Genomic DNA, 20,433 nt, shown 5'->3' on the forward strand with positions numbered 1-20,433 from the left:
TTCCTGTCTGCTTTTTGGCTTTGAACATTTTATTTGTAACTAAAGGAAGCATTTGTTTGTTGCTTAACATGTTAACATTTTTTTTCCTCTTTAGTGTATTCCGATGGATTTTAAAATCGAACACACCTGGGATGGTTTGCCAGTGAAGCACGAGCCAGTTCTTGTCAGGCTGACTCCAGACGGGGGAGGCGTGATGCTGGAAGTTAGTGCTCCTTTTTTCAATGATCCACCAGCCCCTCCAGGAGAACCAGGAAAGCCCTTCAATGAACTGTGGGATTATGAAGGTAAGTGGAAGAACTGTATTTTATTGCAAAGATAAATCTTGTAATAATAATCTCACAGAGCTGTTATTTTATCTTGCTGTTAGGAAGTGCTATATCATAACTGTCATGTGTAGTTTCTCATATTTCCTACCAATCTCTCATTTTGACTTTTTCTGTTTTACATATGGGACCTCAACTATGTAACTAAGACAGTGAAAAATGGTAATTACAAGTCCACATCTTTAATTGCTGCCATATTTCTTTCCTTCTCAACTTCTATCACCTGTCCTAAGAGTTCAGCATTTCAGACCCAGCACGGTAGCCTAGTGGCTAGAGTCCTCGCCTTGTATGCGCCAGTTCTAATCCCAGAGGCCCCACTTCCCATCTAGCTCTCTGCTTTTGCTCTGGGAAAGCAGTCAAGGCCTTGGGACCCTGCACCCATGTCGGAGACCCAGAAGCTCCTGGCTCCTGGCTTCAGATCAGCTCAGCTCTGACTGTTGCAGCCACAAGATCTTCCTCTCTGTCTCTTCTATATATATCTGGCTTTCCAATAAAAATAAATAAATCTTGAGAGAAAAAAGAGTTCAGCATTTCCGTTTAGTACAACTATATTGAAATTGTCATTTTAAATGTTTAAATCATATTTTTGGAAGCTTGTGTATTTTATTGATTGTGAAATCATCATAAAATGCAGAATGAAATGCAGTTTTCCATGAGGATAGTTCCAGGTCATAAACCAAGATAAGGTTCTAACCCTTACTCTAAGTTTTCCATATAATCATGGATTAGGCCACCTTATTATATCAAAAACTTAAAAAAAAATTATTTATTTATCTGAAAGGCAGAGTGGCAGGGAAAAAGAAGAGACTGAGAGAGAAATATTCCATGTATGGATTTGCACCCCAAATGGCTGCAGCAGCCAGCGCTGCATCAGGACCACGCCTGGAGCCCAGAACTCCATCCTCTTCTTGCACATGGGTGACAGTAGCCAAAGGCCTTGGGCCATCTCCCACTGTCTTCCCAGATGTAGCAGAGGGAAGCTGAATTGGAAACAAAGCATCCAGGTCTTAAAACAACACACTGATTTGGAATGCTGGCATCAAAATTGGTAGCCCACAATGCTGGCCCCCTCCATCAACAACTCTTCTGAAATGTTCATTATCTTAGAATTCATGTATGTCCTCAAGGGTGTAATTTTCAATTCTCCCAGACTCTAGTGCAACTAGTCCAAGGTCTAGTTCACGTCTTACTTCTTCAAAGAAGCCTTGATAACTGATAAGTCATTACTGGCATTTACTTTTTCAGCAACATTTGTATAGCACAAAGTTTTGTCAATGTGACAAACATTTTTTTGTAGCATATTAAAGGATATTTTAATTTATACAGAACTTGTACAGGCCAACTTTCCAAAGGTATACACACCAGTGTGACTTACCTGTTAAGTATTTTAAACACCAACTTCAATGAATCTTAAACTGAACTTATCTACTGCTGACCCGTCACTTTTCTAGTCCTCCAGTTTCAATTGATGACACTAACCAAATCACCCATCTAGAAATTATGACATCTCTCTGTGATACTCTTCCCTCTCATTCTCCAGACTTGGACTTTTTTTTTTTAAATTAAGATTATCAGTTTCACTTTCTAAATGTTTGTGTAAGTCAATATCTCCTTTTTATTCCTGCAATCCTTGCTATAGTTTAGGCTTTCATCATTGTTTACCTTGGTTAGGGCATAATCTTCTAAATAGTGTAATTGTCTTTAAGTATGTTGTTAACATAGAAGCCAAAGTGATCTAACTAAAAGAAGTTTAAACTCATTCAGAGACCGAAACACTTCTCAGGTTCTAAATGCCCCAAGAAAAGTTTTGCCTTTTTTTGTATGAACTCTATATGAGAATGTGTATGGCCTGGCCCCCATTCTCTCTGCTGCACTGCCTTTTATTTCTGCATTCAAAGTTTGGCTGAGTTAACGCCAAGCTGCTTATGGTTATTTAAATAAGCAACAACATTTCTTAAGTGTATGCTTTTGATTGTGCTGTTTTTTCACCCCAGAATGCTATTTGCATCATTTTCGCATTTCACTTGGTCCCATCTTTTAAGGTATAGTCAATAATTTTCCTCAACTGTTTTTGTTAATCCAATACTTGTGGTTTTTTTTTTCTAATTGCAGTTCGCATTCACTGCCCCCCCAAAATTTTTTTCACTTTTGTGTTTAATTCAATTGTGAGCCGTTAATTTATTCTTAGAATCTGATGCAATGTTTAATATGGAAAAAATACAAAAGCATTTCTAAAATAGTTATGGAAAATACAAACCAACAGGGATGTGTGTATGTCTTTAAAAGAGAGAGAGAAAGAGAGGCTGGTTTTAAGGAACTGGCTCCTTGTGGAGGCCTGTGAGTCTAAATTCTACAGAAGAGGCTGGCTGGAGGCCTACGGAAGAGCTGAGTTTCGGTTAAAATCTGAAGACTGCTGGCAGAATTCATCTTTTGGAGATCAGTCTTTTTTTTTAATTAAGACTTTTGACTGATTGAATAAAACTCACCCACAGTATGGAGAGTAGCTTGCTTTACTAAAAGTCTGTTGATTTAAATCTTCATTTCTTGTAAAGAAAATATCTTCATAGAAACATCTAGAATTAAGTGTTATTAAAGAAAATCAAAATTAGTATCTATTCATATGTAGCAAAACTAGGTAAAATAGAATACAACTGAAAAATTTATGCAAAAAATAAAGCTATCATCAGATATGGCACAGTATTAATTTTTTTTTCAATCTAAGTAAGTAAAATAGATTGTAGAAGCATAGGAAAAGTCTGATAAATTTTAGATCAAAGAGGAGAGGAAGGATTTTTAATTTCATGTGTATTTGTATTATTTTAATTATTTTGAAGAGAGGTACTATTTTCATGGTTAAGCAATTTTTAAAAATAATACATACTTAGAAAATTATGCAAATTATAAATGATAAAAAAAATAAGTCCACATACCTTTATGCCACTATCACAAATAGCCAGTCTTAACATTTCTGTGCATAATTTGAAGACATTTGGGCCCAGACACGTAGGCACAGTTTAATTTCATGTACATTTCATTGTTGCTGTGCAGGCTAATTATCACATACCATAAATATCTTCCCATGTCCACAGATATATAACTCGGTCTGTGACTTTAAAGTCTGTATTTTATTCTACAATATAATCTCTGCAACAGCTCTCTTATATGATAGATTTATAGGAGAAGAGATGTTCCTTTAGATCATTTTCAATTTTTAAACACTACTTGGGTGAATAGCACTAACCTCTTTTCCAAATTGATTATTTCTTTTAGGGTAAATTCCTACAAGATGATTATTGGCTCAAGGTCTATGCAATGATACCTGTTTCTTTATCATTTCTTCAGTAGAAAGCCTCTTAATCTTTTAAATTTATGGCAATCTGACATGGGCGATAATTGATGATGATTTACTTCCTGTGTACTTTTTCTATGAGGAAATGTCTGTTGTTTTTGCTCCCTTTTCTCTTAGAGATAGTATTGTGTGTATTTTTTTTTTTTTTTAAAGATTTATTTTTATTATTTTTTCATTGGAAAGGCGGATATACAGAGAGGAGAGACAGAGAGGAAGATCTTCCGTCCGATGATTCACTCCCCAAGTGAGCGCAACGGGCCGATACTATGCCGATCCGAAGCCAGGAGCCTCTTCCGGGTCTCCCACGCGGGTGCAGGTTCCCAAAGCTTTGGGCCGTCCTCTGCTGCTTTCCCAGGCCACAGGCAGGGAGCTGGAAGGGAAGCGGGGCTGCCGGGATTAGAACCGGCGCCCATATGGGATCCCAGGCGGCAAGGTGAGGACCTTTAACCACTTGCGCCACCGCGCCGGGCCCCTGTGTGTATTTTTTTAAACTATTAGTTAATTCATTTTCCTTTAAAAATACATCAATGATTTATTATTGAAGCAAAATTATAGTCTCAATATGTCATTTCTGTTTTCAACAGTTGTAGAAGCATTTTTCTTGAATGATGCAAGTGAGCAGTATTTAGAAGTTGAACTTTGTCCGTAAGTATATATTAAAAAAATATTACTATATGATTTGAACACATTATTTCTAGTGATAAATTATATGGTTCTGGTAAAAGATCACTAACTTCAAATAGAGAAACCAATAATTGAATCATACACTTTTATATAATTGCTTACCTTTCATATATAATGTATATATTTAGAATATATTCTCAGCATTTGCAAATATTCTGTTGTTAATTTTAATTCACTCAATTATTTTTTCTAATTCCTATATAAATATTATTTTTGAAAAATGAAAACCAACATAAAACAAAGCCCTTTTCCTAATTATTTACTCTAAAAATTTGCATTGTCGTATATTAGCTGTTACATGATTAAAGGGAAGCATCAAGATAATGAATTGATATATTGGAGCTTCTGTTGTGGTGTAGTGGATAAGGCTGCCAGCAGTGATGCCAGCACCTAGTAAGGGCTCTGTCTCATACCCTGGCCATTCCACTTGGGACCCAGCTTCCTGCTAATGGCCTAGGAAAAAGCAGAGAATGATTCAAGTATTTAGGCCCTTGCTATCAATGTGGGAGACCCAAATGAGACTCCTGAGTCCTGGATCTGGCTGGGTCGGCTGTGGCCCTTATTGCAATCTGGGGAATGAGCCAGTGTGTAGGTCGCTTTCTATCTCTGTCTCTCCCTCTCTCTGTATTTCTGACTTTCAATTTCATAAGTTAATCTTAAAAAAAGAAATAACCAATGAAAATATTTCTTTTATGGCATTTTAAAATCATTATACAAATTGTTATTTTTATGTCTGACATAGTATATATTTGTGTATTCCTTCCTTTATTAATGATTCATTTATTGAGCATATTCTATATTATTATTGCATTCAGTTTCAGAAATAAAAACTAAATTACATATGCATTTTCCCAGATTTTTAAAAATACTACCCTCAATTTCTTTATTCAGGTTAACAATTTCCTTGAACAGCCTCTTTATTTGGTTGAAAAACTCCTTTTTTCCTATAGACATGAAATAAATAAACTTAATACCCATCTGTCACCTAAATTATAGCAAATTTATGTTGGCATATAATAATCAACATGTTCTTTCATAGTGCTGAGATTTACTTTAGAAAACTCACCTTTTAAATTTTTTCTACCGAAATGCCCATCAACAGAAGACTGGTTAAGAAAGCTATGGTTCATCTACTCCATAGAATACTACTCAGCTATTAAAAAAATGAAATGCAGTTTTTTGTGGCCAAATGGGCCCAACTGGAATCCAATAAGCTAAGAGAAATGAACCAATCCCAAAAGGTTAAATACCACATGTTTGCCTTAATCTGAGATGAAAATATGTCAATCTGGAAAATAGTACCTGTATATTGTAATTGCGATCTCTGACAGCCTGTATCCAATGCAATATAATGCATTGTAACCTATAATACAACAATTAATATGAGTCAGAATGCTTATGATCTACATCAAAGAACTGTAAAACCTAAAACACTCTTAACACCCTATGTTATTCCGTAATGGGGAGGGAATGGAGAGAAATCTTCCATTTCCCTAAAAAGTGTGAGGAAGACGTGAAATATAGCCTGTCAGGATCAAATCTGGTAACCCATGGACAACAGACTCGAGTCGGCACTTGACAATAGTAAAGCTACACAGGCATAAAGGGGGAATCGGGAGCAATCCTGACAGCCTCTTAACAGGAGGTCATATGCACAGAGCAGGGGGGGACCCCAGAGTGGAGCAGGTGGACAGGAGGAGGCTCGTATCCCAACCCTGAAGACTCCCAGATCCTCACCAAGGACTTATCGGTACGGACACCAAGGACTACATCCCAACTGCCAAGGAGACCATGGGGAATTGGAGTGCCTTCAGAAGCCGAGAACTCTGAGGTCACCTACCCCCAACCGGAGCTGGAATGGAAGAAGTCCAAACTCTGCCATGCAGAAACCAGTGTCATTGGAACAACAACCAGGAGCCCTGAGCGGTCTGCAGAAACAGAAGAATAATAAACTTCCTTCAGGACTAGGGAGAGGAGCTTTCTCTGGTCCTCACCTAGCTCCAGCTCTGGGTCCCCACCCTCTCTCGCAATGACCATTAGGATCACTCCAGAAACCCATCAAAACAATTGAACAAACATACAAACAAACAAAAAACCTAGAACAAACAGACAACACCAAGGAAAGCTTACAATCAGGCAGGGAATGGCCAGCGTGGATTCACTCATACCTCACTAGGTGGGACACAAAGATTAGTTACGCCTCACTGGGATACTGGGGATTTTTCTGCACATCCCTCCTAAAAAAATGTTCCGTACCTAAACCGATGACACATGTCTTGCTAGAGTTATAAGCCAGTTCAGACCATCCGAAAAACAACCAAGTTCAGCAAAATCATGCTTCAACATGATAAACAGCTAAATACTAAAATGAAAACAGACACGAGACACCTGAATAATAATCTATAGCCATTTTGAGGTATATAGAACCCAGCCGAATATAATCCAAAATTGAAATGTCTATGAAGAAGTCACAGGATGTAGTTAAGAACCTGCATTTTCCTATTAACATACTGTTAATCAATAACATGTCAATTATGCCATAATGTTGTAAATTGTTGTTGATGTTATGTTGGAGCTTTTAATTGATTGGGATGATACTTTGCCGGCATTACCTTCAGACCAGAGATGGTCTCACCAAGAAATTGTTGAACTCATCAAGATGATAAGATGCTGGACTTTATGCTTGGTAAATACTTCCAATGAAAGAACCTCAACTGAATTTAAACTGTGGTAATACAACAAGGTGGAGAAATCCACCCTGGGGAGAGGGCTCGGGGAGGGGTGGGGGGAATCCCAGTGCCTATAACACTGTGTCACATAATGCAACACAATTAATAATAATAAAAAATTCCCCCCAAATTTTTTCCTATAAATTTTTTTAATGGAGTTTGGGGAGAGAGGAAGAGATGAGAGAAGCCACCCCCCATACAGTGGTTCATTGTCAAAATGCCGGCCTGACAGTCCTGGCTGGGGCTGAAACTAAGAGACAGGAGTTCATTTTTGATCTCTCAGTTGGGTTGCAGAACTCATCACTCCCCTCAAGGGGCATCATTAGCAGGAAGCTGGAGTTAGGAGCTAGAGACAGGTAGCTAACCCAGGCACTTCACTGTAGGATGTGTTAGCTGTCACCTTAACCTGTGCCCTACTATTATTCATTGAAAATGCCTGTTGATATCAATATCTAATGGCATTTGTTTTCTTGTGCATGCCAGTAAGACTCAAACAGTAGATTTAAGTGAAATTTTAGATATCCTTTTGTTTTTCCCTTCTTTTTTTTCCTATTGTACTGTAAAAAAAAAATCTAGCTGTTAGCATTTACTTATTTTATTTTACTTGAAAGACAATGAGAGAGAAAGAGGAGATATCTCTCATCCATTGGTTCACTCTATAGATGATCACAATAATCAAGGCTGGGCCAGGTCTTAGCCAAGAACCAAGGACCCAGTCAGGGTCTCTGATGAGGGTTGAAGAGACCTGATGATTTGAGTCATCAGCTGCTGGTTTCCCAGGGGATGTGCATAGCCAGAAGCTGGGATCAGGAGTGGAGCCAGGAACTGAGTACACGCAGATAGGGGAGGTGGAAATTACAAGTCATGTCTTAACTGCTGGGTCAGGTGTCTAACACAGCACATGCCTTTTACAAATAGTAGTTACAAAATGTTATGTATCGTCTTTCAACCAGTGTGCCAAATTTTCCTTGAAAAAGTAGGAAATTTTCATGAACCGTCCTGAAAGTTAAGAAAAGTTCAACTGTTTTGCAATTATTTCAATCTCAGAATTCTGAAGTCTGATTATCAGTTGTAACTCTATTACATAGTAGTAATCACTTTATGACTAAAGTGATGACTTAATATTGAAGGACTAATTAGATTCTCTTTTGTTAAGAAATTATACAGTGATCAGAGCATAGAATTAATAAATTTTCAGTGCTTAGACTCCTCAGGGCTATTTGGTTTCACATACTTCAGAATAGGTAATAAGCAAGAATCATGATTTTTGTGTCCAACATTCACTTCCTATAAAATTTAATAGGCCTCTAGGAAAGCAACAGGAAGAATATAATTTTAATTTGTGAGAATTGTTACTCATCCCAGGATATTCCCAGGACTGCATAATAATAATAAAAATAATCAGAGGAGGCTGAGATGAAAAAGATTACTTGTTTTCTGTTAGAATACTTTACTGAAGAAAATTTTCCTTGAAAATTTCATAAAAGACCATTTGTATAGGAATGTTTAATACAGTTCTTTCCAGAGACAATAAGCTTATTTCATGAGAACCTTTGAGCCTTACAGACATGGCTAAGGCCAATTAAAAACTCTTGTTAGAATTTCCTTTTTAATTGTATGTATTTCTTTTCGCAAGTGTGATCATGGTACCTGAACTAAGGATAGAAAGCAGGCAGACACAAGACTCAGGTTGAGGACAGTTGTGTGGGAATACACATGCTAATTTTCAACTGGGAAATCGACCTGCAAAGTGTTGGGCCTGTTCACTAGTCTCAGGCAGTCTGTATTTATATATTCTCTCTTCCAACTGAGCCTCAAGATAGTTTACTTACAGCTTTAGTAAACTTGTTGGATTCAGGCTTAGAAATGATCCCTGCTTAGGAAACCTTACTTTTGAAAAAAATAAACCTGAAGAAATAGCAAATTTGAAAGCAATGAATTCACTCTAATTTTCCTAAACCTCAATCTTTCCCATCCTGATCAACCATGTAATCATATTAAAAAAATAAAATAAAATAAAAAAACCTCAAATAATGTATCACTTATCCCTTTCTGGCATCATCAGCTACATGAATATTACTTTAAGTCTTTCTTTCCTTCTTTTCTTTCTTTCCTTCTTTCTTTCTTTCTTTTTTCTTTCTTTCTTTCTTTCTTGTCTACAAAAAGAGGCAATCTTGGTTATGAAGGCTTATGCACATGCTGCCAACTGTTTGGAATATTGCAAAATCTAGAAGGTCATCTGTAAATAATGAACACATTGCCCTCCCTATAATTGTTTCACATGTGTATTACATCTCTCGGTTATTTGGAAATTTAGTTGTGAGCACCCATATTCTAGATGTGAAGAATAGTAGGAAAGAATATGACATTTTTTCCCTTCAAATATTCACAAAGAACCTTAATTTTGACAGCCATGGACAGCATTTAGTGCTTTTACTGTCTGGAAGAAGAAACGTGTGGAAAGTAAGTACAAAAAGTGTGAGACAAAAATTTTTAAATTCACAAGTTCTGTATGTGAGTGTGTAGGTATGTGAAAATAGAGATTTTAACTTTTCTTCTGTGTTTCACATATCACTTCTGTAGCAAGAACTTGCCTTATCCTTCAGAGTATCCAGAGCACAGACAAGATGGGAAGGCAAAGCTTATCTTCCTTGGAATTATTTTCCACCAAATGTAACAAAATTCAATTCATATGCAATTCATGGATCGAAAGAGAAAAGAAGTTATGAAGCTCTGTACCCTGTGCCTCAGCATGAGTTGCAAGAAGGACAAAAGCCCGATTTGTAAGTAGTAAGTAATGGAGGATGTGTCCCAACTGTAAGAGTTCCTTGGATGTTAGTTCTTGGTAGAGCAGTGGTAACATTTATGGTCAAAGAAAACCATGTGTGTACAGAACTGGTGGAGTCCTTCATTCTCTGAGAGTCTTAAATACTTTGATGGACCGATCTGACCTCTCCTACTGCTACTAGAACACTTTTTCCTCCTTATCAGTATGAGAAAAGATTTGTTGAGTATATATTACAACAGCTAATGTGGAAATGCAATTGCAAATTTATTCATGGTAGTATTTAGAAGTAAATGGTAAGAGACATGAGTTTCCTGGAGTGAATGAAGGGGTAATAAATCATTTTACCTGCTGTGAGAAAATCTTATCTTCAGTTATCTTTCTAGTTTTCTTTCTCTCAATAATCTCATGGGAAAAACATATCAACTATGTTTGTAGGTAACATTGATATGATAAATAATGACTGACCTTTATTTGGGAAATTATGTCAGGATAGTAATTTAAAATATTTTTAATTAAAACATTGTAGATTTTTTTCCGCTACCTTCTAAATATTTTCAGAAAAGATTTGTTTATTTACTTCTCTGAAAGGCAGAATGACAGAGACTTTGGGAGAGAGACAGAGAGAGAGAGAGAGAGAGAGAGAGAGAAAGAGAGTGTGTGTGTGTATGAGAGAGAGAAAGAAGGAAAGGAGAGTCAGGGGGAGGGGTGTGGAGAGAAAGGAGAGGGAGGGATAAGAGATCCTCTATTTGGTGCTTCACTATCCAAATGAATGCAAAAGCTAAGGTTGGACCAGGCTAAAGCCGGGAGCCAGGAACTCCATTTGGGGCTCTGAAATGGTTAACAGGGGCCCAAGTTCTTGGAACATGATGCACTGCCTTCTCAGGCACATCAGCAAAAAGCCAAATCAAAAACAGAGCAGCCAGGACTCAACACTTGCACTCTGATTTGGGATTCCAGCACTGCCAAGTGGCAGCTCAACTTGCTGCACTGCAGTACCAGCCCCATGAACTGAGTAATTTTGAATGAACTGTAAATACATGATGGAAAGTGGCTTTGAGATTCCCCTACAGCAGTTGTGTTCTTTGGGGACTATCCCTATGAGATTATTACAGAAGATATTGCCCCCTTTAAGGCAACAGGCATTCAAACCAAGATATCTCCAAAACGTTGCTAATTTAAGTCTTGTCTCCTTAAGCCTGGAGCTGTTGCCAGGAGAGACTTTAACTCTCTGACCAACCTTAGGGAGGCTTTTTGCACTTCTACAAAGACTGCTCCTTTAGGGAGGAAAGCCAGATGCTGTCCTGGGGTCAACCTGTGATTCCTCCCCTGTATCTGTTTTTGGAGGTATTGGGAATCAATATTTAGAAGAGCCTGACAGAGGCTGAGCTACCTGCCTTTCAACCCTTGGAGTTTGTAGTCCGAGTGTGGACATGTGCTGTCCTTCTCCCTTTCCCCGCCTTTCCCTCCCTGTCATGCTCTTCACTCAACTGTACGTTCAGCTTCTCCAGCATATTCCTTTCCCCTACCACCCACTGATTTTCCCTATTATTATTACACTAGTATAGTTTTTTTTATTACAATAGTATAATATATATATTTACTACAATGGTAAAGTTCTGGATAAACAGCCTTAAGTCCATCAAATGAGTTGAGTTTTTAAGAGTTTAGTTTTATTTCTCCCTTCAGCTATGAGGCTGCTATTTGCAGAATCAAAGGCTTTGAAATATGGATGAATGTTTTCAGAACTGTTTGATCATTCATATAGAATACGTGTTGCTTTTGTTATTTTTTGAAATAGAATGTTGTCCTATCAAACATGTGACAAAATAAATAGCCCTTGAGGGTAACTATTTTGTATATGCATAGTTTGTTCAATCCAACCTTTGTTTTCTTTGCCACTAGCCATCGTCTAGAATACTTTAAACCTTTAACTTTTAACACTGTACTTGGAGAGGAATGGAAACAACCAGCTTCAGATATTTGGCTAATGGAAAATGTGATATCTAAGGAGTAAATTATTACGTCAATATCTTTTCTCTATATATTTGAAGGTAAGCCAAAGATAAGTATCAATCTTTTTTAAGACACTGTGAACACATTTCAACAAGGTGTTTTCATGGTGGCCACTGAAAATATAATTTCTCTATAGAAATCATGTAATGTTAAGAAAATAAAAATGTACTTTATTGTATTAATAAGGTTCAAATGTATCTAAAAGCCATTTAGCGCAGGCGTCAGGGTATCCATAGATTCAACCTTCCTTCTGTATTTCCATCACTCTGGTCTCTGACTCTGTCAAATAAAGTCGTTATTTCTCTTCCCACTTCCTTAAACCTCAGACAATCTAAGACTGGGATAGCTTATTTGAACATTCTTGAACTCCATGTAATAATACATAGTAACTTTAAAATCAGAAATCTTCTTACTATTCTTTAAGTTAGTAGAAAATAATGATCTATTTCAGTTGAATCAGAAGTCCTTATAGAGTTAAAAAAAAGATAGATGAGTTACTCAAACTGCTTAGTACCTCTGTTTTGTGACCATTTCTGCTTGAATGGTAGATTTGGATTCAGGCAACAGGCTCTGCTTTTATTTATAGGTCAGTGCCATTTTCTTAATGTTATTAAACAAAATTTAGAAAGTCTCAATCTTATTTTGAAAGCATTAGGTAGTCCTGGTCTGGAGTTCTCAAGGCTTAAAAAAAAATTCAAGATTTTGCACCAAAGCAAGCTTCTTTAATTTCCAGTTCAATTAAAAAAAAATTTCTTCTTAATATTGTTTACATTGCTGAGAGGGATGGGATGCATGCCCATGTGGGAGGTTCAGGAAGGTGGTTGGGACTTGAGTTCCAAGGTTTTTTGTTTTGTTTTGTTTGTTTGTTTGAGTTTGTGTGCTATCATGCTTCAGAGGCTGGAGCTGTCTGACAGACAGTCTGTGAGTTCTTCCACCAAATGTGGTGTTTCTCCAGAATTCTCAACTCAGAGCTTAGGAGTCTTGGTGGTCAGCTTTGGCAGTTATGGAGGTCCCCAGTCATCTACCTTATAGTACACTTTCTCTACCTTTTTTTTTTATCAAAATTTGAAATTTTGATACTTTATTCAAATCTAAATTTTCACTTTCTTTTTAGATAGAAAGGCTATAAACTGGGTTATCCAGTAAGCTGTACGTATTGTCTTGTACTGCAAAATGAAGTGTGAATCAACAATAGATGATATGTAACATTATGGTCCCATAATATTATCATGGAGCTGTGAAATTCTATTGTGTAGTGCCATTAGCTTTTATAATGCTATGAAACAATGCATTACATGTCTATTGTGATTGTGGCATAAATACACCTACTATGTCAAATAGAAGTATAGCAACATACTTTCATGTGTAATACATAATGTTTAATGATAAATAAGAATTTTATTGATTTTGTACCTACTATATGATACTTTTAATTACTTTAGAGTGTAACTGTCCTACTTATAAACACTTTTTAACAGCACTGTGTTGTACTAACAGTAACCTAATACTTCTCATGTTTATCACAACTTTTGGTTGCATCATGTGACCAAGTTGAATGATTGGCCTACTCTCATCTAGGTTTATGCAAATACGTGTATGATATCGATGTAATGATAAGATTGACTAATGATACATTTCCTAGGACATATCCCATCATTAAGTGATCTGTGACTGTATGTGAGTGAAACATTAGGACTTCAAGAAGGATAGTTTAAAAATGATGAATATCAGCTGCTATAAAGCTATAAACCTTTGCCCCTCCTCTTCTTTTTCATAATTGTAGAATTTATAGTCAAGGTAGTATGGTAACTACATTGTGACAATGAAGAAATAACACAGGGATGGCTAAGTAGAAAGACAGATGCTGGGTTCCAAATAGCAGAATACTTAATACTTGTAATATATTTGTTTTGCCAAACTACAAACTTAGTGTAGTTTGTACATAATTTATTTATGTATACTAGCTTTTTACATTTAATTTATGTATATATTTTCTTTTTTATTTAGACATTTTATTTTTTATAATGATTACATGATTAATCAGGATGGGAAGGATCGAGGTTTAGGGAAAATTAGGTGAACTCATTGCTTCCAAATTTGCTATTTCTTCTTGTTATATCTGGGGGAGAGGGAAGGACAAAGGAGGAAACCACTCATGACTTTCAACATGTCCCAGTACCCTGAGATAAGGAACCGCCACTTCATATCAACCCAGAGTCTCAATATGTAAATATTGCAAGGGTTCTGGCCAAGTGGTTTGGATATGAAATGCTGCCAATTTGAGCGATCCTGGGATGATGTTTCTCTCCCAATGTCCATTGGTTCCATTCACTGAGGTTTTTTTGCTGTTTGGGATGGTTGTCCAGTTAGTTCTGTTCTGCTACAGCACCATCTGGGCTGCCATATTCTCCCTTTACAATGTCTACTGCTCCACTTTTTCATAAACAGGACATGTTCTTGCAGGTGAGTCCAAGGATCCATATCAGGTGTCCCAAGCATCACCAGATCTCCCACCCCTGAGGCTTATAAACCCAACACCAACCTCACAGGCAGGTCCCAGGACCTGGGCCAGGCAACCCCAGTCCCGTCAGATTTCTCCGTCCCTGGGACTCATGAACCTGGCTCCTGCTGGGCCCAGCCTGACATAACTCGCCTCACCTGAGCATCTTCAATCTTATTGTTCAGCCTGGCGTAGTCTAGTCTGCTCCCTGTTCCAGCTCCTGCTGGTGGGTGCTGCAGCCTATCCCAGCTCAGTCTGATTGCTGTCCTGGTCCTAATGTGAACTGGCTGGTGTTGTGGCCCAATCTGTCCTCTTCTGCCCCCTACCCTGGTTCTCAGATCTGCCAGTGGGTGTTATGTGCTGGCCTAGACTGGTCTGTCCCTAGACTTGACTTTCATGTATGCTGGCTGTTACTATAACCTGGCGTTGTCTGGGCTGCTCCTTGCCTTGCTTCTTGTGTTCACCTACAGGGACTGTGTCCCAATGAAAGAGTTTCCCAAGCTTCTCCATCAAGTTTCCTTCCAGTTGCAGTTCTTGCGCACACCCATGGCTCGTTGGCCCAGGCTGACTTTGTTCACCTCCTACCCTGGCAAGAGCAGTGGTCTTGCTCAACTGGCCACACCTATTCTGATTTTTATTGCTGATTGTTGCAGTCCAGTGATGCCTGGATCATGCCCAGCCACAGCATTTATGTAGTTTAGTGGGAGTCAAGACCTATCCTGGCCTGTTCTGCACCCAACCTATCTCTCATGAGTACCAATGGGGACTGGAGTCTTAGCCCAATCTATCACTCCACAATCCCACTGCACACCTATGCCAGTGCAGTCTGTACCATGTCCAGCCAAGCCTGCTGTCCCCCATCCTACTTTTGTTCTCCCCAGTGGGAACCCTAACCCAAGCTGGGATGCCCCCTTAGCTTCCCAGCAGAGCCTGATCCCATCCACAACTCTTGGGTGAGCCAGCAGAGATTGCAGTTCCACAGGGGTGAGGTTTTTTAAAATACTGCATGCTTCCATTAAATTTAGCAAATGTACTGTATGTGTTTTGCATCTCTGCAACAAACACCTAAGAAACACTTCTTCAGAAGGAAGAAGATATATATTTTGGCTCACTTTTTGGAAGTTCACATGAGTGATCTTGTTGGTGTGACAGCTGATGAATGCGATGCATGGTAGGACAAATGCAGGAGAAGGGTCGCATGACGAACCAGGAGGCAGACAGATAGGGACATAGTCTTTTCCATGTCCATATGTCTTTCTTTATAATGCCACCATGTTCTGATCATGGAGGTACCACCTCAGCAACGTAATCTAAACTAATCATTTCTACAAGGCCCTACACTTCAGGCGGTACAGTTGAAATAGGTCTATACCATTTGTCCATTAGCCATTAATAACCTATTAACCATTAATATAGAACATTAGGTACCATCACCTAATACAATGGGTCTTTGGGAGACACCAATCTTGTATCTAAACCGTAGCACTGATACCTTATTCTTTCAATTAGGTGGGAAGTGTAAGCAGCTATCCTTAAGGTTGGAAACAGGAGAGCGTCTACTTGTACAACTTCAGTTCAACATTGTGCAATGAAGAAAAATAGTTTCAGAAAGAGCAAAAAAGGTTTTGTAATGTCTTATTTGCATTTGAAATTATAGTGTGTAGATAATTGAAAGGAATGTATAAGACATTTCTATAGCTATAATGCCAGTATATTAAATAATTTTAGTTGTACTTCAGTATATTGTAAATAATTTGAAACCAAAATTTAAAACCTGTGAGGTAACCAAGACTAAATTTAACCTAAGTGAGTGAAAAGTTGATATCAATTAGATTAGATGATATTAACATTTCCCAATGTCTAGAAATTCAAAGAAATCTTTGTTGAAAATCTCAAAAGACTATTTTTGGGAGGAGAGATGTTGATAATCTCAACCAAATTAAATATGGAAATGAAATTTGAGGCTCTTTATGTGTATAACCTAACTTGAAGATTTTTTTTTGAAATTAATCCTCAGTAATGAAGACAGTGTTGCTATTGACAAATACAACAATTGATAAGATAGGAAAACCTACATAAATACGGGCAATTAATTTTGGATGAAAATGTTAGTGTAAGTGAAAAGATTGTTAGAATACCTAGGAAAACACAGGAAAAAGAAAACTTTTATCTGATTTGTCAACCAAGAGGTAAATTAACCGTGATTGGCATTATTAAAACAAAAATTTTAGGAAAAAATCTGCACAACCTAAAAAGAAAAAGATTTTTTCAAATATGGTATAAAAACACCCACAAGGAGACAACAAATCAAAAGTTTTCAATATTTAAAAAAAGCATCTGTGCTCATCAAAAGCATCCACTAAGAAAGTAAAAATGCAAACCAAATGTAAGGAGAGAAAATATTTCAAACACATGTATCTAGCAAAGTATTCTTACCCAGAATCATGAAGTGCTGCTACAGTGTACCCATAAAAAGTCAGACAAGGCATTTAAAAGGGCAGAAGTGTTAGATACTTCAGTGGGTGAAATATACAAACAGATCAATAAGTAATGGAAAGACTGTGCATTTGCCCATCAAGCAAGCACAAAATCACAAGTTACCATTCCATGACTGAAAACACAAAATACATATAATGGCTAAAGGGCTGAAAGTTTAAAAGCAGTAATGAGGTTGTATAGCAACTGGGTGGAAATATAAGATGCTACAAATACTTTGGAAGCTTTCAAGTTAGATACAAACCTATGCAGGAAATAGGAACCTATATATTGGTTATTAACAATTTCGCATTTCTTAGTCTGGTGAGACAGAACTCCACACAGAGTAAGTTACAGGAAGATGCTTTATTATAATAGGCAGTCAAGGGACAAGGGAAAAATAGGTCTTATTGCAAGCTGGTCTTTCAACTCTTAAGGCATTTTCCTGGAATGGATGGAGTCTCAGGTTTATGTGCTCAACTTGAGTGACAGACAGCAAAGGGATCCTGGGAAACCTGCTTTGCTTGGATTTTTTATTTTCAGGGCAAAAGGGATTCGTGGTCTATGGTGGTAAAGGACATTCTGTTTCTAGGAGGGACTGGACCAGAATCTGGGGCTGATCCCCGCCACTGGCTCCTTGTCTCAGGCTACATCCTCTGCGCATTCTACAGTTTTCCATGAAAATTATATACTTGAGAAAGGGGAGAGGGAGGCTTAGATTTGTTCAAGGTCATTCAAAGGACTGACCTGTATTACCCTAGGGTTTAGCCATTTCTTTTTAGATCACATCTAGGATAAAGGAATAGTCAGAGCAATTTTATTCATAATAGCATAAAATTATAGACCACCAAATTTCATCCACAGGCAAGGAACCAAACTGGAATTTAGTCAAACAATAGAATACTGATTTGAAAAGGGACTGCTGATACATATGAAACCTGGATGAATCTTGATAATGTTATGTTAAGCAAAATAAAGTAGACATGAAATAGCATAATTGTATATGCAGTATGCTTTTTTTTAATAGGAAAGGCATATTTAAAATAATGTGGGATATTTCATTTATAAGTTACCTGAGGTAATTTTATAAGCACAAATAAAATTATGAAAACAATAATATGGCACACTTTAGAGTATCCTGTCATCTGAGTCACAGCTTTAGCTGCAATCATAGCTCAAATGTAGAAGAAAGTAATGCACAAATATGGACATAGTTAAAATCATATATAATGCAGAATTTGAATATTATACTTTTTGAGCCTTCTAAAACTTTATCTCTTTTACTTGTTTAAAGATTTTTCTCAAGCTTCTGCTTTATTTCATTGTGATTAAAAATTATTTTTACTTCTTACACTATCAAACAAGCAAACTCTATAAACATTTTTTTTTCTGAAAGGAGCATGCAGTTTATCTACAGGATTTGGCAAAGTTCTTCCATTATATAGATACAAATAATAATTCACCTTTTAGAAACTTATTATATGAAAGTGGGTGTTTGTAACAATGGTTTCAAATTTGTTTTTCAACTTCAGCCTCGTGCAAGTGCAGTGATTTCTTTGTTTAAAATATGCAGGTGCATTTCCTGGTGCTGTTTGGAATTGCTCACTGCAGTAGCAAACAGGTTCTCTCCTGTTACTTCCTAACCAGATGACACAGTTTGTGTTCTTTATTCAGGTGCTTTCTCATGCTTTGCCAACTCGGTCAAAGTATAATTAACGGTCCAAAGAGAAATGTATGTGTTTTATTTTTAGCTCCAGAGAATTTCCTTCTAATATTAAATAAATGTTTTCTGTCACAGAAAAATTATGTAATTGTTCCCCATGCTCTTTTTTTCATGTTCAGCTTTTGGGAGGTGAAAGGCAATGGTTTTAATGAATCTGATATTTAAGAAGAAAAATAATCAGTAACAAAGGGATAATGAAACAATTAGAACAAACCCTCAGTGCTTAAATCACACCTCAAAGCCCAAGGATTTTCTCTTCTTTCCCATTTAGTTTCCCATAGCATTTTCTTAAGAGCTATTTTATTTTTATAGAAAGTCATATATATATATATAGCACCCATATGGGACCTGGGCACTAGACTACTGTGCCAGGTCCACCCATTCTCTACTTCTGAAAAATTAACCTTTTAGTTCCACTTGTGAGAAAGTACAGTGTTTGTCTTCCTGTGCTTAACATTTAATTTAGTGTAATGTCCCTCAATTTCATATATGTTGCTTCAAATGGCAAAATTTTGTTCTTTTTATGATTACATAATTTTCCATTGTGCAGATCTACCACTTTTCCTTTGTATGTCCATCTGTCAATAGATCTGCTCATCTGCCAGTGGACACATCGGTTGTTTCCAAACTTTGACCACTGTGAAGCGTGTTGCAAGAAATCCATGAGTGCCGATATTTCCTTAGCACATTGGTTTCATTCCCTTTGCATGTATATCTAATAGAAGGATTTCAGGGTTCTATGGCAGTTCTATGAGTGTTTCTAATATACTTAAAAAAAATGTATAATGGCTGTGTTCGTTTACATTCTCACCAACAATGTATGGGGTTGCCCGTTTCTCTTTGTCCTTTCTGGCATTTGTTGTCTGGTAATAGCCACTCCAGCTGAGCTCAGGTGGTATTTCACTGTTGCCTAGGTGTTCATTTCTGTGATGGTCAGTGCTCTTGAGAATTTCTTCATATAATTGCTGGATGTTGATATATCTTATTTTGGGAAATGTCTAGTCAGGTTAATTGCCTGTTTTAAATTGGATTGTTTGCTTTTGTTGAGTCATTGGAGCTACTCCTGCATTCTTGTCACTTGTTGGATCATTAGTTTGCAAATGTTTCCTCCCTTTTGTAGACTGTCCCTTCATTTTGTTAATTATTAGCTTTGCTGTATAGAGCAGTACACTTAGTGTGTAATATCTTTTTAGTATGTTTTGAAGTCAGGTGCTGTAATGCCCTGAGTTTTTTGTTTGCTTATTTCGTTTTGTTTTGTGACAGTTGTTTTGACTCATGAGGGTGGTTTGTGGTTCTATGAAAAGTACAAAAATATTACTGTGACAAATGCTTTTCATTTTTGAGTAAGAATCATGTTGAATCTGTAGGTTACTCCAGATATTATTGACATTTTAACAACATTAAAAATGTTCCAATCCATGAACACGGGTCTTTTTTTGTCATTTTAAATTATTTTCTATAGTGTTTTGTAATGTCCATTGTAGTGATAATTTACACCTTTCTTAAATTTATTCTTAAGTGTTTGGTTATTTTATGACTGTTGTGAATGATGGAATGATGGCTGTCCTGGTTTTTTTTTTTCAGTGATTTTATCATTGCTATTTTAAAAAGTTACTGATGTTGGGGCCGGGACAGTAACATGGCATGCTAATCCTCTGCCCAAAGCACCAGCATCACATTTGCTCCACTTCTGATCAGGCTCTCTGCCGATGGTCTTGGAAAGCAGGAGAGAATGGCCCAAGTATTTGGACCACTACACCCATGTGGGAAACCCAGAAGATGTCCTTGGCTCCCAGATTGGCCCAGCTCTGGCCATAGTGGCCATTTGGAGAGTGAAGCAGTGAATGGA

The 20,433-nt window shown here is 37.2% G+C and overlaps 1 protein-coding gene across 1 annotated transcript; it reads left to right on the forward strand.

Annotated features, from left to right (window-relative positions):
• Positions 1-88: 88 nt before the first annotated feature.
• On the forward strand, positions 89-20,196 carry CUNH4orf33 (chromosome unknown C4orf33 homolog). The gene is made up of 6 exons (XM_040966822.1): positions 89-284; positions 4,257-4,317; positions 9,497-9,548; positions 9,669-9,868; positions 11,776-11,924; positions 20,169-20,196. Exons 1-5 carry the CDS (start codon positions 104-106, stop codon positions 11,885-11,887), a joined length of 606 nt encoding a protein of 201 aa, XP_040822756.1. The 5' UTR covers positions 89-103; the 3' UTR covers positions 11,888-11,924; positions 20,169-20,196.
• Positions 20,197-20,433: the final 237 nt, after the last annotated feature.

This window comes from Ochotona curzoniae, unplaced genomic scaffold (genome assembly GCF_017591425.1).
Source record: "Ochotona curzoniae isolate NIBS_2020 unplaced genomic scaffold, NIBS_Ocur_1.0 scaffold_4506, whole genome shotgun sequence".
Classification (NCBI taxonomy): domain Eukaryota; kingdom Metazoa; phylum Chordata; class Mammalia; order Lagomorpha; family Ochotonidae; genus Ochotona; species Ochotona curzoniae.

Excerpts from the sequence above, each read along its gene's own strand:
- CUNH4orf33 (XM_040966822.1), top strand. The coding sequence starts at position 104 with ATGGATTTTAAAATCGAACACACCTGGGATGGTTTGCCAGTGAAGCAC. Across the intron at positions 4,318-9,496 it reads TTAGAAGTTGAACTTTGTCC|CCATGGACAGCATTTAGTGC; the intron begins GTAAGTATATAT and ends TAATTTTGACAG. Across the intron at positions 9,869-11,775 it reads GAAGGACAAAAGCCCGATTT|CCATCGTCTAGAATACTTTA; the intron begins GTAAGTAGTAAG and ends CTTTGCCACTAG.